At 37.8% G+C, this 13650-nt stretch overlaps 1 protein-coding gene across 6 annotated transcripts in view; it reads left to right on the top strand.

Moving 5' to 3' along the window:
- Nucleotides 1–13650, top strand: part of FCHSD2 (FCH and double SH3 domains 2) — a 316584-nt gene that overhangs the window by 233903 nt on the left and 69031 nt on the right. For 3 of the 6 annotated variants that reach the window (XM_067038840.1, XM_067038839.1, XM_067038841.1), the window contains exons 10-11: nt 6943–7038; nt 8281–8352. In XM_067038840.1, the coding sequence (XP_066894941.1) occupies nt 6943–7038; nt 8281–8352 (168 nt within the window). The remainder of the gene's footprint in view (nt 1–6942; nt 7039–8280; nt 8353–13650) is intronic. The other 3 variants (XM_059069671.2, XM_059069670.2, XM_059069672.2) reach the window with 1 other exon arrangement.

Raw genomic sequence — 13650 nt, 5'->3', positions numbered from 1 at the left:
ACCATATGACTTGGCACTTCCACTTTAAGAGAATTGAAAAAAAGTGTTTAAACAAAAATTTGTACAGAAATGTTCACGGCAGTGTTATTCATAATAGCCAATAATTGTAAACACCCTAAATGTCAATCAACTGATGATTAGATAAATAAAATACAGTATATCCACACAATGGGATATTATTTGTTCATAAAAAGGAATGAACTACTGATACATCATACAACATGTGTGCCACAGAATAAAAAATATAAATAGCTATTACCATATTAAAAGATGTTTTTATGGGCTAGGTTGTGTCCCCCTAAAATTCATATGTCGAAGTCCTAACCTCTGGTTCCTCAGACTGTGACTGTTTTTGGATATAGGGCCTTTAAAGAGGTTATTAAGGTAAAATGAGGTCATATGGACAAGCTCTAATCCAGCATGACTGGTGTCCTTATAAGAGGAGGTTAGAACACAAACAGGCACAGAGGGAAGACCATATGAAGACACCAGGAAAAGATAACCATCTACAAGCCAAGGAAAGAGGCCCTCAGAAGAAACCAACCCTGCCAACACCTTGATCTTGGACTTCTAGCCTCCAGAACTGTGAGGAAACAAGTTTATGTTGTTTAAGCCACCTCGTCTGTGATACTTTGTTATGGCAGCCCTAGGAAACTAATATAGACGCTTATACTCACTATTAATCAAAGAAATGGAAATTAAAATCACCATGAGATTCTATTCTACACTTATGAGATTGACAAAAACAGACAGGAATGACTGTTGGTGAGAATATGGATTAACAGAAACTCTTACACTGCCCTGAAGGGTACAGATTGATACATCCAATTTAAAAACATTTGACATTATCTAGTCAATTGAAAGATGCACTTAGCTTATGACCCAGGAGTTCTACTGCTTGGAATATAACCTAGAGAAAATCTGGCACATGGGTACCAGGAGACTTTTGAAAGAATGTTCATAACAACTTTCTTTATAAGACTAGAAAAAGCTAGAAATAACCCAGCTGTCCACTGACAGTAAGATGAATAATGGAATACAAAATAGCAAGAAAAATGGAAGCTCTGTAGGCACATGCATTAATATGGATGAGATTCACAAATGTAATATTGAGCAAAAGGCAAATTGTGCAACAAGTACCTACAGTATAGCACAGGGAACTATACTCAGTATTTGTAGTAACCTATAACGGAAAAGAATGTGAAAAAGAATATGGGTGTGTTTGTGCATGTGTGTGTATGGCTAAATCACTTTGTTTTACACTTGAAATTAACACAACATTGTAAATTAGCTGTACTTCAATTTTTAAAAAAAGCAACTTGCAAAAGAATACACACACTAAGATGCCATTTATACAGTGTTCAAAAATATCCAAGAAAACAGTATCATTTTGAGATACATCATATGTAGTAACACTGTTAAAAGGAAAAAAAAAAGAGGAGCTTGGTAAAATTCAGTTGAGTGGTTACATCTAGTGCAGCATGCATTTGCAGAGGGGCAGATATTCCCCAAGGGAGTAAAAATTGCTTCCAGATTTTGAGGAGTGGTTTGCAAAAATATCTTAGATATTACAGCAGGCCACAGTACATAAACATATATACAGTATATTTGTGGTATTAAAATTTAATAAAAGAGGGAGATAAGGGAAAAAATGTCTTTAAAGAGTCCCTGGATTGGGGAGTGGGAGTGATAACACTTAAAAAACATTTAAAAAAAAAAAAGGTTGAGGAACACTCCTTTCAAAGGAAGGTGGGAATGCAGTAAGGAGAGGGTATATAGATTTTGACAGTAATAGTAATGTTTTATTTAATCTCAGTGATGGATACAGAGGTGTTCTTTAACAACTGTTTATTGAATGCTACTTTAGACAGAGTCACTTTGCTAGTTGCTGAAGGATACATCAGTAATGAGATTTAAGGCCTGACCTCAGTTGTCACAAGGAATGACAGAGGGGAGCAGGAAGGGATGGGAGGGAAAGATTACAAAGGGGATGAGGAAACTTTTGAGAGTGAGGGATAAGTTCATTATCTTGATTGTGGTGATATTTTTACAGGTGTATAGGTATACACTTAAAGTATGTACAGTTTATTGTATGTCACTTATACTTCAGTAACAGCTTTACAGAGAGAGATTGGGCATATATCCCAGAGAAAATGAAAATTTATTTTCACACAGAAACTTGGACACAAATGTAGAGTAGCTTTATTCATAATAGCTAAAAAGTAGAAACTGCTTAAATGACCTTCAGTGAGTGAGGGATCAAACACCACATGGTGGTACTTCCATACTGTGGAATACTACTCAGCAGTAAAAAGGAGTGAAGTGTTGATACATGCAACAAATTGGATGAACTTATAGGAAATTATGCTGAGTGAAAATGGAAATCTCAAAAAGATATATTGTGGGACTTCCCTGGTGGTCCAGTGGTTAAGACTCCACGCTTCCACTGCAGGGGGCACGGGTTCAATCCCTGGTCAGGGAACTAAGATCCCTCATGCCATGCCGAATGGCCAAAAAAGAAAAGATATATGGTGTATGATTCCATTATGTAACATTTGTGAAATAACATATTTACAGAAATAGAGAACAGATTAGCAATTGCCAGGAATTAGGGATGAGGAAAGTAGAGGGAGCTATTATGGAGTAGCACAAGGGAGTCATGTGGTGATGGTTCAGTTAAGTATCTTGATTGTGATAGTGGTTACATGAAGTTATACTTATGATAAAATTGTATAGACCTCTATACATACACCACCCCAAAATGAGTGTATATATAACTGGTGAAATCTAAATAAGCTTTATGCTTTGTACCAGTGTCAACTTCCTGGTTTTTTTTTTTTTTTTTTTTTTTTTTTTTGCGGTATGCGGGCCTCTCACTGTTGTGGCCTCTCCCGCTGCGGAGCACAGGCTCCGGACGCACAGGCCCAGCGGCCATGGCTCACGGGCTTAGCTGCTCCGCGGCATGTGGGATCTTCCCGGACCAGGGCACGAACCCGTGTCTCCTGCATCGGCAGGCGGACTCCCAACCACTGCGCCACCAGGGAAGCCCAACTTCCTGGTTTTGATATTTACTATATTTATGCAAGACGCCAACATTGGGAGGTGCACAGGATCTCCTTGCAAATTCCTTTCAAAATGAATTGTTTGAGAGAGAAGACCAGTAACTAACCCAGTACCTCTAGTGTATAGATCTTGTTTTCTATGTACTTTCTCGTACTCACTTAAAAAAAAAATAAAAAGTAAATAAATAAAAACAGTGCTTCTTGGGAAAATAGCACTGATTCTAGATCTGGGACATGAAATATTTAAGGTAGATATTAAATAATTTGTCATAATGGAAAGCAAGGAAACTGTCAAAACTATCAAAAACTACTAGTCCCGGGGCTTCCCTGGTGGCCCAGTGGTTGAGAATCCGCCTGCCGATGCAGGAGACGCGGGTTCGTGCCCTGGTCCGGGAAGATCCCACATGCCGCGGAGCAACTAGGCCCGTGAGCCATGGCCGCTGGGCCTGCGCGTCCGGAGCCTGTGCTCTGCAACGGGAGAGGCCACAACAGTGAGAGGCCCGCATACCGCAAAAAAAAAAAAAAAAAAAAAAAAACTACTAGTCCCATCTCAAAGGGACTCAGGATGTGATCTTGCTAGCCAAAGATGGGATAATTTTAGCATCAATAATGATCTAACAGCAGTAGATTAAAACACATCAAATATTTTTAAATCTATGACTTCATAATAATGATTTATTAAAGCTATAATGGGCCATTCTTTGGAGGTTGCTAGGGAAACAGCTCAATTTGAAAACTAGATAATAAAGGGAAGAGGAAATGTTTATCCTGCTGTATACAAAATGTACCTCAAGGTAACTAAATAATTGACTTGGAAAGTTTTTCTTATGGAAGTATTCCAGCTAATAAATGAAAAAGGAATGATAGAATTCCTTGAAAAAATGATAGAAAAAATAGAAAAATCTCTAGTTTTTGTAACCCCTAATATGTTTAGGCATTTATTATCATAGGTCTGTTCTATTAGTTTCCTACGGCTGCTGTACAAATTACCATAAACTGGATGGCGTAAAATGACCGAAATTTATTCCCTCTGAGTTCTGGAGGCCAAAAGTCAGAAATGAAAGTGTCAGCAAGGCTGCACTCCCTCCAAAGGCTTCAGAGGTTAATCAGTTTCTTACCTCTTCCAGCTTCTCATAGCTTCAGACATTTTTTGGTTTGTGGTCACATTACTCCAATCTCTACTTCTGGTCTCATTGGTTCCTCTTCTGTCTGTGTTTTCTTCTGTTTGCCTTTTATAATGACATCACTTATCATTAGATTAAGGGCCCAACCACAGAATCCAGAATGACTTCCTAATCTCGAAATCCTTAACAATTACACCTGCAAAGGGCCTTTTTCCAAATGAGGTAACATTCACAAGTTTCAGGGATTAGGACATGGACATCTCTTTTGGGGGGCCACCATTCATTCAGCCCACTACAACTGTTAATATCAAAAAGAGACAAGTCAGAGGCAAGCGTCTTCATAGAATTAAACACCACCTTGTCAAAAAATAAAAATAAAACAAAAACCCAAATGCAAAGAAGCATCAACTTACAGAACACACAAAAACCAATACTGCAAGGGTGGAGTCAACAAAACTCAGACTGTGGGAAACTCTACAAAACAAAAACTCAGTTTCTTCAACAAACATATTGCAGGGGGGTGGGGGTAAGGGAGATGGAGGAAGAAACCTATATATGAAAACAAACCTAAGCAACATCATCCATTTGCACTGTGGGAACCTTACTGTGATCCTGATTTGTAAAACTTTTAAAAATATGAAACAGAAATTTGAACACTTACTGGTTGTTTTATAATATTTTTTGTAAATTTTAATATGGATATATTTTTTAAAGTCTTTGTCTTTTAGACATTACACTGAAATATTTATAGATGAAATGATATGTCTAGGACGTGCTTCAATATAATTGGGGGGGTAAGGAGCAGGTAGGTTTATAGATGAAACAAGAATTTGTTTTTGGAAGTTGGGTGGTAGGTACATGGGGATACATTATTCTGTTCTCTCTACTTTGAAATGTTCCATAACAAAAAATTAAAAAATTAAAAAGGTTGATACTTCCCCCTTGAAAGAAAGAAAAAGAGGAAAGAAAGAAAGAAAAGGAAGTTTGGCTTGTGGTGCTTGAGAGGATAGGTTTAGCAACTAGAAGGATGATCCTGTTAGCTTTTTTCTGAATGGTGACTAGTGAGGCTGTGCCTCAGGGCTGTGTCAAGAGCTTTCATAGGGGACTTCCCTGGTGGCGCAGTCCTGTGTTCAATCCCTGGTCCTGGAAGATCCCACATGCTGCGGAGCAACTAAGCTACAACTACTGAAGCCCATGCACCCTAGAACCTGCGTGCTGCAACTCTGCGCCCGTGTGCTGCAACTACTGAAGCCCAGAGGCCTAGAGCCCGTGCTCTGCAACAAGAGAAACTACCTCAGTGAGGAGCCCGCACACTGCAACGAAGAGTAGACCCCACTCGACCCCACTCTCCACAACTAGAGAAAGCCCGCACGCAGCAACGAAGACCCGACACAACCAACCAACCAACCAACAAACAAACAAATAAATAAATAAATATATATATAATTTTTTTAAAAAGCTTTCACAGCTACTCTAGCTTTAAACTGGAATCCAGGAAAAGAAAAAAAACACATTTCCCTTTGAGAATATGTTTATTCAGCCAGCCTTCCATGACCACATTTTTTCAACCACTCCTTCCTCCATCCCACCCCTTCAGTCTGGATTAAATAGCACCGTCTTTTGTGCTCTCCTAGTACCTTCTACATACTTTGATAGTGTACTTTAATTGTGTAATCTGTTTAGTTCTCCCAGTTTCTAGATTATAAATTCCTTGAAGGTATTAACTTTGTTTATTCATATTTATTCCTCTGTTTATTCCCCCTCTCTGCTGCATTTAGCATTAGGCCTGGTAAGCTCTCTCAGTAAATGGTTGTTGAATGGGGGTGGGGAGTACAGAGGAGCAATAGAGAATTGGGTTGTGCTGGTAAATAAAATGCAGAATATACCTCCCACTTTCTCCATCTCCTGAATGAATTCTTTGCCCAGGACTACTAAAGTATAGCCACAGAGCTGCTTTCAACTTTTCTTCCTTCTTCTGCCCTTCCTCTGGCAGAGGTGCTAATGAGCTGTGATACACTACAAATGAAAGAAGAGTCAAGGGTAAGCAGTGTAGCAAAATAGAAAATGGGCTTCTGCACAATCAAATGTTGCTGATTTCCACTCTTTCCGAGAGTATATAATACAATGAATTCTTTTTAGATGACTGTCTTTCTGTGCTATTTGTTTTGTTACTTTATGTGTATTAGAATTCCCCTTCTCTATAAATTCCTTTCTAGTCTATCTTCTTGGTATGCTTTAAGATGGTAATTAGAATACAGCCTCCTTAAAAAGGTGGCAAGAAGTACTAGAAAAATACTATTTTGTGTTAGGTCTAAGGTTATTTGGCAGTTTCCTAGTAGATGGCAATCTCCATAAAGCAAACTTTAAGAGGCCTACAAAGCTTTAGAACTGGGAGAGACCTGACAAACTAATGTGCTTCCCTATTTGCACCTACCTCCCTGTTCAAAAGAATAACATTTTGTGTAATAGCCATCTTTTTGCAGTCTTAAAATAGTGCATATTGTCTAGTCCCCAAATCTGGGCTAGTTTCTAAACTAGTACTTTCCATACTTAGATTCTTGAGAAAATGGGGCACAAGGATAACAACTATTATCTAAAATGGAAAAAATATTGTAATTATAATTTCTTTTTGACCACATAGTACTGGATGATTGCTCATTTTTGGAAAACATCAGAATAAAGCTTAAACTTTAAAACACAATTATTGAACATTTTAACCTTATTAAAGACTTAAAGATATTTTATTTTCTCTTTAGGTGGTACGAGACTATAATCTTCAGCTGTTTTTACAAGAGAATGCTGTATTTCACAAACCCCAGCCCTTCCAGTTCCAGCCTTGTGACAGTGATACTGTAAGGGAATTCCAGATTTTCATTTCATTTGTCTTTAAGCTATGTTTGTTCTTAAATAACTACTATCCTTGGAATAAACAGACAAAAACTGAGTGTATCTCAATATTATAACAAAACTTGAGGATGCAGAGAAACTGTGACATTTCTTCTTTCTAAAATGTGACTAACATGCCCAGTATCTTTATGCTAACAACTTTCTGCTTAATAGGGTTAAATCATAAAACAAGTTACTGGAAATCTGAAAACTGAACTGAGGGAAAAAGAAAAAAATATTCAATAAATTTTTTTCAATTCAAATGTAAATTACATACTTTCTATTCATGAAATTCTTCACATGCATACCCTTCCAAAGAAACCAGTGGTTAAGTTTTAACCAGAATAGAATTAATAAATAGAATAATGAATATATGCCTACAAATATTTTTACTGGTTTTATTAAAAATTATAGACCCTTTATAATTCCTTTCAGATTTCTTAGAATGTTAAAGTATTAACACAAATGCCAAATTGGCAGTGTTTAAAAAACAATCATTAATCATACATTTTTATCCTTGAGTTTACTCTGTGAAAAATGATAGCCATTTTTTAATTAAACAAAAAGAACCAGAATACTAATTGGCTTTTTTAAAAGGTATTTAACTTCTACAAGGTGAGAAAGCACATGTTGGCATATCTAGCACATTCTCTCAATGCAGGCAAGCCAAGAGGGAAGTCAAGTTGTATTGGTAAAGTCTGTTGGTAAACCTAGAATCAAAATCAGGGGAGTTCATGATATCAGTTTAATGTTATCAGTTTAATAGAAACCTTTGCTGGAGATATCTTCATTACTTTTCCTACTAAATTTTAAGTAGCCCTGTTAGTGGCTATATAAAGAAATGTAGGAAATCAGCATTTCCCTCTAGATTATTAACCCTTGCCCTTTATAGTAGCGCCTTTTTTTATCGATCAGCTTTTGCTTAATGACTCGGCGACATTGTCCTGAGGATACAGGGTATGTATGGACAAGTTTGCCAAGCTTGAGTTAAAATTGCGACTAATTTGAGATTATTTTATCTTTGCCCATTTTCCTCAGGAAAATCAGAATAATAGTGACTCATCTCACTCATCCAAAGCCCAATGACAACCTGAAATTCTTCATTGTTTCTGAACACTGTGCTAAATGTTCTTAGCTGTGTGTCCCTGTTTGCCTTAAAATTCTAACTCTATGCTGTTTTCTGTCCTTGTGCAATCTGTACTGGGCAGAGTTTAAAAGCTGCCCAACTGGTGGATATTGAGCTCTCCCCTGTCAGTGCTCTGAGAATGACCATAGCTGAGGTATATGGGGGTGTGGGTCAAGGGTGGGAGGGATGGGGTGTGTGGGTTTGCATGCTGATGAAGGGTGGGACCTGGTATTGGAATGAAAGTTATAAATATATGTGTAAGGGGCTACTAAATGCATAAGCTGGGGCTTTCCATTTTTCCCTTATAAATTAGGGATTTCTCTTCCTCTTTATAGTGAAAATTTTGAGCTTCTCATTTGTCATCTTGTCTGAAGCACCTTAGTTTTCCTCAACAGGAGTGCTGGAAAGAACCTTAGAGCTAACTTGTCTTTATTAAAGAGGAAACTGAAGCCTAGAAAGGAAAAGAGACTTGTCCAGAGTCATACAGTGAATTAATGACACATTAATGTCTTGATTGCAGTATAATGTTCTTTCCACATGCTACTCTGTTTTCTCAGAAGAAATGTTCTGCACTTGGGGAGCAGTTAATTTTTTCATAATGGAAAAAGATAAATGCTCACACATTTGTGAAAATCATCCCAGATTGTCAACCATTGAAAAAGTCTTTAGAATAATCATTTTGAAAATGTTTTTACCTGTAAAATTTGTTGTATGTACTTTTTGTTTTGTTGTAGATTAAGTATTCTTACTGCTCACAAAGAATAAAATCCCAAATAATTGTTTTTACTCAGTATGGACTAGTACTGTTCTTTCATATGAGAATGGAACCATTGTTTACTTGCTTTTCTGGTTTCCTCTTGGGAAAGCCTGTCACAGAGAGTGCCAGTCAGTGCCCCATTAACTTACTCCTGCCGTGTAAATGCAGGGCATGTAGGAAGCACTAATTGCCACTATCTTCTGTCGTATTTCTGAAATTGCTATTGTTCCTATCCTATTTTGGAGCATATTTTAATTCAGAGGCTGAAGATAGCTATTACATGTTAAGAGTCTGGACTAGATGAGCTCACTGACATGTACACAAATAAGTAAAATATAATGAGGCAAGTGCTGTATATGATAGAGTACTCCTGCTGTCCATTGATGGGTACAGTTAATGCATCCTGATGTAGTATAATTCTTTTACAAATTTTTTGAGGCATATTTACATATCATATAATTCACCCATTTCAAGTATATTATTCACTGATTTTTAGTAAATTGACCAAATTGTACAACCATAGTCACAAGTAAGTTTTAGAACATTTTCATGACCCCAGTAAGATCCCTCACGTCCATTTACTGTTAATCCCTATTCCCATCCCCTGCCCAGGCAACCTCTAATCTATTTTCTTTCTCTATAGGTTTCCGTTTTCTAGAAATTTCGTATAAATTGAATCATACAATATGTGGTCTCTTATGTCTTGCTTCTTTCACTTAGCATGTTTTTGAGGTTCACCTATGTCTTAGAATGTATCAATAGTTTGTACCTTTTTAATTACTGAATAGTGTTGTGAATATACCACATTTTGTTTATCTGTTCATCAGTGATAGACATTTAGGTTGTTATCCACTTTTGGCTTTTATCAGTAATGCCAATATTAACCTTTGTGTACAAGTCTTTGTATGAATATGTTTTCAATACTCTTTGAGTTGCTGAGTCTTATGGTAAATTTGTTTCACTTTTTAAGAAATTGACAAACTTTTACAAAGTGACTACCATTTTGTGTTTCTACTACATTGTATATGGATTCTTGTTTCTCCACATCTTCATTTCCATTTGTTATTGTCTCTCTATGTCTTTGCTTATAACCATCCTAGAGAATGTGAAATAGTGTCTCATTGTGGTTTTGATTTGCATTAACCTAATGACTGAAGATGTTGAGTACCTTCTAATGAGCTTATTAGTGATTCATATATTTACTTTGGTAAAATGTCTATTCATATCTTTTATCTTTTTTTTATCAGATTGTTTATCTTCTTAGTATGGATTAGATCTTGAAGATGAATTGAAATTTACTTTGCAGTGATTGAAAAACAACATGCCAGGAAGTGAAAATAACAATTGAAAATAATGAAAATAATAGGTGAAATTCACTGAAGATTTGTTTCATGCTATAGATATTTTTCTAATTGCATTGCCTGTATTAACTCATTTAATCCTCTCAACAATCCTATATTTTAGTTTCTTTTTTTAATCCTCATTTTATAGTCGAGGAAACTATGGTTAAGAAATTTGCTCAAGATCACTCACCTAATAAGTGTTGGAGCCAGAAAAGCTTGAAAGTGCATTACCTGTATTTGAAATAGCAAGTAGGTTTGGTATGGTGAAGGTGTTGAGCAACACCATAAATGTAGGTTGCAACCAGATTTTGTGTATGAGTTTTACATATGGTAGTATATGGAGAACTATGGAATGTTTTCAAGTAGGACAGTCATGATAATTGCAGATGGATTCCCCCTGCAGGACAGTATTGTTCCTTAATTTTATTTTCGATTTTATAATTTATATTAGGAACTTTGAACTCTTTATGGATTTAACACATTCATTTTTTATTCTCTCAATAGATATTTATTGTGTATAATTTGTATATACCCTTGCCTTATATAGAGATGAGTAGTCAATAAATATTTGATCTAGATTTAAGTAAGATGCATTCAGGAAAGCCATAGGACTTATAAAGTCACCACCATGATTAAATGTAACTTATTTTCTTCTGAAGGTTTTCATATATTATCTTAACATTTTTTTAAAAAACTTTTTAATATAACCCATTTCAAATTCCAGTATTTTCCCTACAAAAGTCAAAAATGTCCAGTTGAAAACATACAGTCACAGTATTACCACTGGAATTTAATTAAGGGTTGAAATTAAGGGTTGCACTTCTTGTTTTTTTGGCTTATCTTTTTTTATCTGCTGGTAAATCAAAATTCCTTTTCATTTTATTTTAATATATGATTATTTTGAGTCATGTTTTAGAATGATATACCAAAAGGAACTGGCCAAAATGATTTTATAAGGTCACAATTATCTATTCTGTGCAGCCATAGAATTAAATTAGGAATCTTAGTTTAACCTTAAGATGGTTACAAGTGACAGTGATCAGTGGCAAGTTTCATCTGATGTAGTAATTTAGTAGCTGGCTCATGGTTAATACTGAACTATTTCCATATAGAGTTACTTATTTCTAAAGTATCCTTTCTTTATTCTTCTTTATATCTTCTGGTATCAGATGATACCAGAAAGTCAAAAATCTTTCTAGAAATAGTAAAGTTCATCTTTCTTCACTGAAATGAAAGTTTTTAATACAAGATTGTTCTGAGAAGGATATGGAATGTAGCCTAAAATTATTTTTAATAATTTTTTTAATTAATTTATTTTTTTGGCTGCGTTGGGTCTTCGTTGCTACACGTGGGCTTTCTCTAGTTGCAGCAAGCAGGGGCTACTCTTCGTTGTGGTGCACGGGCTTCTCATTGGGGTGGCTTCTCGTTGCACAGCACGGGCTCTAGGCGCACAGGCTTCAGTAGTTGTGGCACGTGGGCTCAGTAGTTGTGGCTCGCAGGCTCTAGAGTGCAGGCTCAGTGGTTGTGGCGCATGGGCTTAGTTGCTCCGCGGCATGTGGGATCTTACCGGACCAGGGCTCGAACCCGCGTCCCCTGCATTGGCAGGCAGTCTTAACCACTGAACCACCAAGGAAGCCCTGTAGCCTAAAATTTTTATTCACCCCCCAAAAAAGGATATTCTATGAGAGAGAATTTATTTATTTATTTTAATATTTATTTATTTGGCTGTGCCAGGTCTTCGTTGCCACATGTGGGATCTTGGTTGTGGCGTGTGAGATCTTTTTTAGTTGCGGCATGAGGGCTCTTAGTTGCAGCATGCAGGATCTAGTTCCCTGACCAGGGATGGAACCCAGGCCCCCTGCATTGGGAGCGTGGGATCTTAACCACTGGACCACCAGGGAAGTCGCAGTGAGAGAATTTACATTTATCAGGCTCTCTGTGTTGAAGAGTCATTCAGCTGTCACATGGGTCATACTTGTATTAGATTCATACAGGTGTTGTACACTGAGAAATCATGGGCTTTGGAGTCAAATCATGTCTGTGCTATGTGCTAGCTGTGTTTATTTTTTTATTTACTTTTTTTTTTGTGTGTGTGTGATATGCGGGCCTCTCACTGTTGTGGCCTCTCCCGTTGCGAAGCACAGGCTCCGGACGCGCAGGCTCAGCGGCCATGGCTCACGCACCCAGCCGCTCCGCGGCATGTGGGATCTTCCCGAACCGGGGCACGAACCCGTGTCCCCTGCATCGGCAGGCGGATTCTCAACCACTGCGCCACCAGGGAAGCCCCCTTTTTATTTACTTTTTAAACATCTTTATTGGAGTATAATTGCTTTACAATGGTATGTTAGTTTCTGCTTTATAACAAAGTAGATCAGCTATACATATACATACATCCCCATATCTCTTCTCTCTTGTGTCTCCCTCCCTCCCACCCTCCCTATCCCACCCCTCTGTCACAAAGCACCGAGCTGATCTCCCTGTGTTATGCTGCTGCTTCCCACTAGCTATCTATTTTACATTTGCTAGTATATATAAGTCCATGCCACTCTCTCACTTCGTCTCAGCTGACCCTGACCCTTCCCCCTCCCCGTGTCCTCAAGTCCATTCTCTAGGAGGTCTGCATCTTTATTCTGGTCCTGCCCCTAGGTTCTTCATAAACATGTGAAAGAATGCTCAACATCATTAATCATCAGAGAAATACAAATCAAAACTACAATGAGGTATCACCTCACACCAGTCAGAATGGCCATCATCAAAAAATCTACAAACAATAAACGCTGGCGAGGGTGTGGAGAAGAGGGAACCCTGGGGCTTCCCTGGTGGCGCAGTGGTTGAGAGTCCGCCTGCCGATGCAGGGGACACGGGTTCGTGCCCCGGTCCGGAAAGATCCCGCATGCCGCGGAGTCGCTGGGCCCGTGAGCCATGGCCGCTGAGCCTGCGCGTCCGGAGCCTGTGCTACACAACAGGAGAGGTCACAACAGTGAGAGGCCCACACACCAAAAAAAAAAAAAAAAAAAAGAGGGAACCCTCTTGCATTGTTGGTGGGAATGTAAATTGATACAGCCACTATGGAGAACAGTATGGAGATTCCTTAAAAAACTAAAAATAGAACTAACTACCATATGACCCAGCAATCTCACTACTGGGCATATACCCTGAGAAAACCATAATTCAAAAAGAGACATGTACACAATGTTCATTGCTGCACTGTTTACAATAGCCAGGACATGGAAGCAACCTAAGTGTCCATCGACAAATGAATGGATAAAGAAGATGTGGCACATATATACAATGGAATATTACTCAGCCATAAAAGGAAATGAAATTGAGTTATTTGTAGTGAGGTGGATGG

This window comes from Kogia breviceps, chromosome 7, assembly GCF_026419965.1.
Source record: "Kogia breviceps isolate mKogBre1 chromosome 7, mKogBre1 haplotype 1, whole genome shotgun sequence".
Lineage (NCBI taxonomy): Eukaryota > Metazoa > Chordata > Mammalia > Artiodactyla > Physeteridae > Kogia > Kogia breviceps.
Note: the sequence above shows the minus strand (reverse complement) of the source record. Positions and strands in the feature narration are given on the sequence as shown.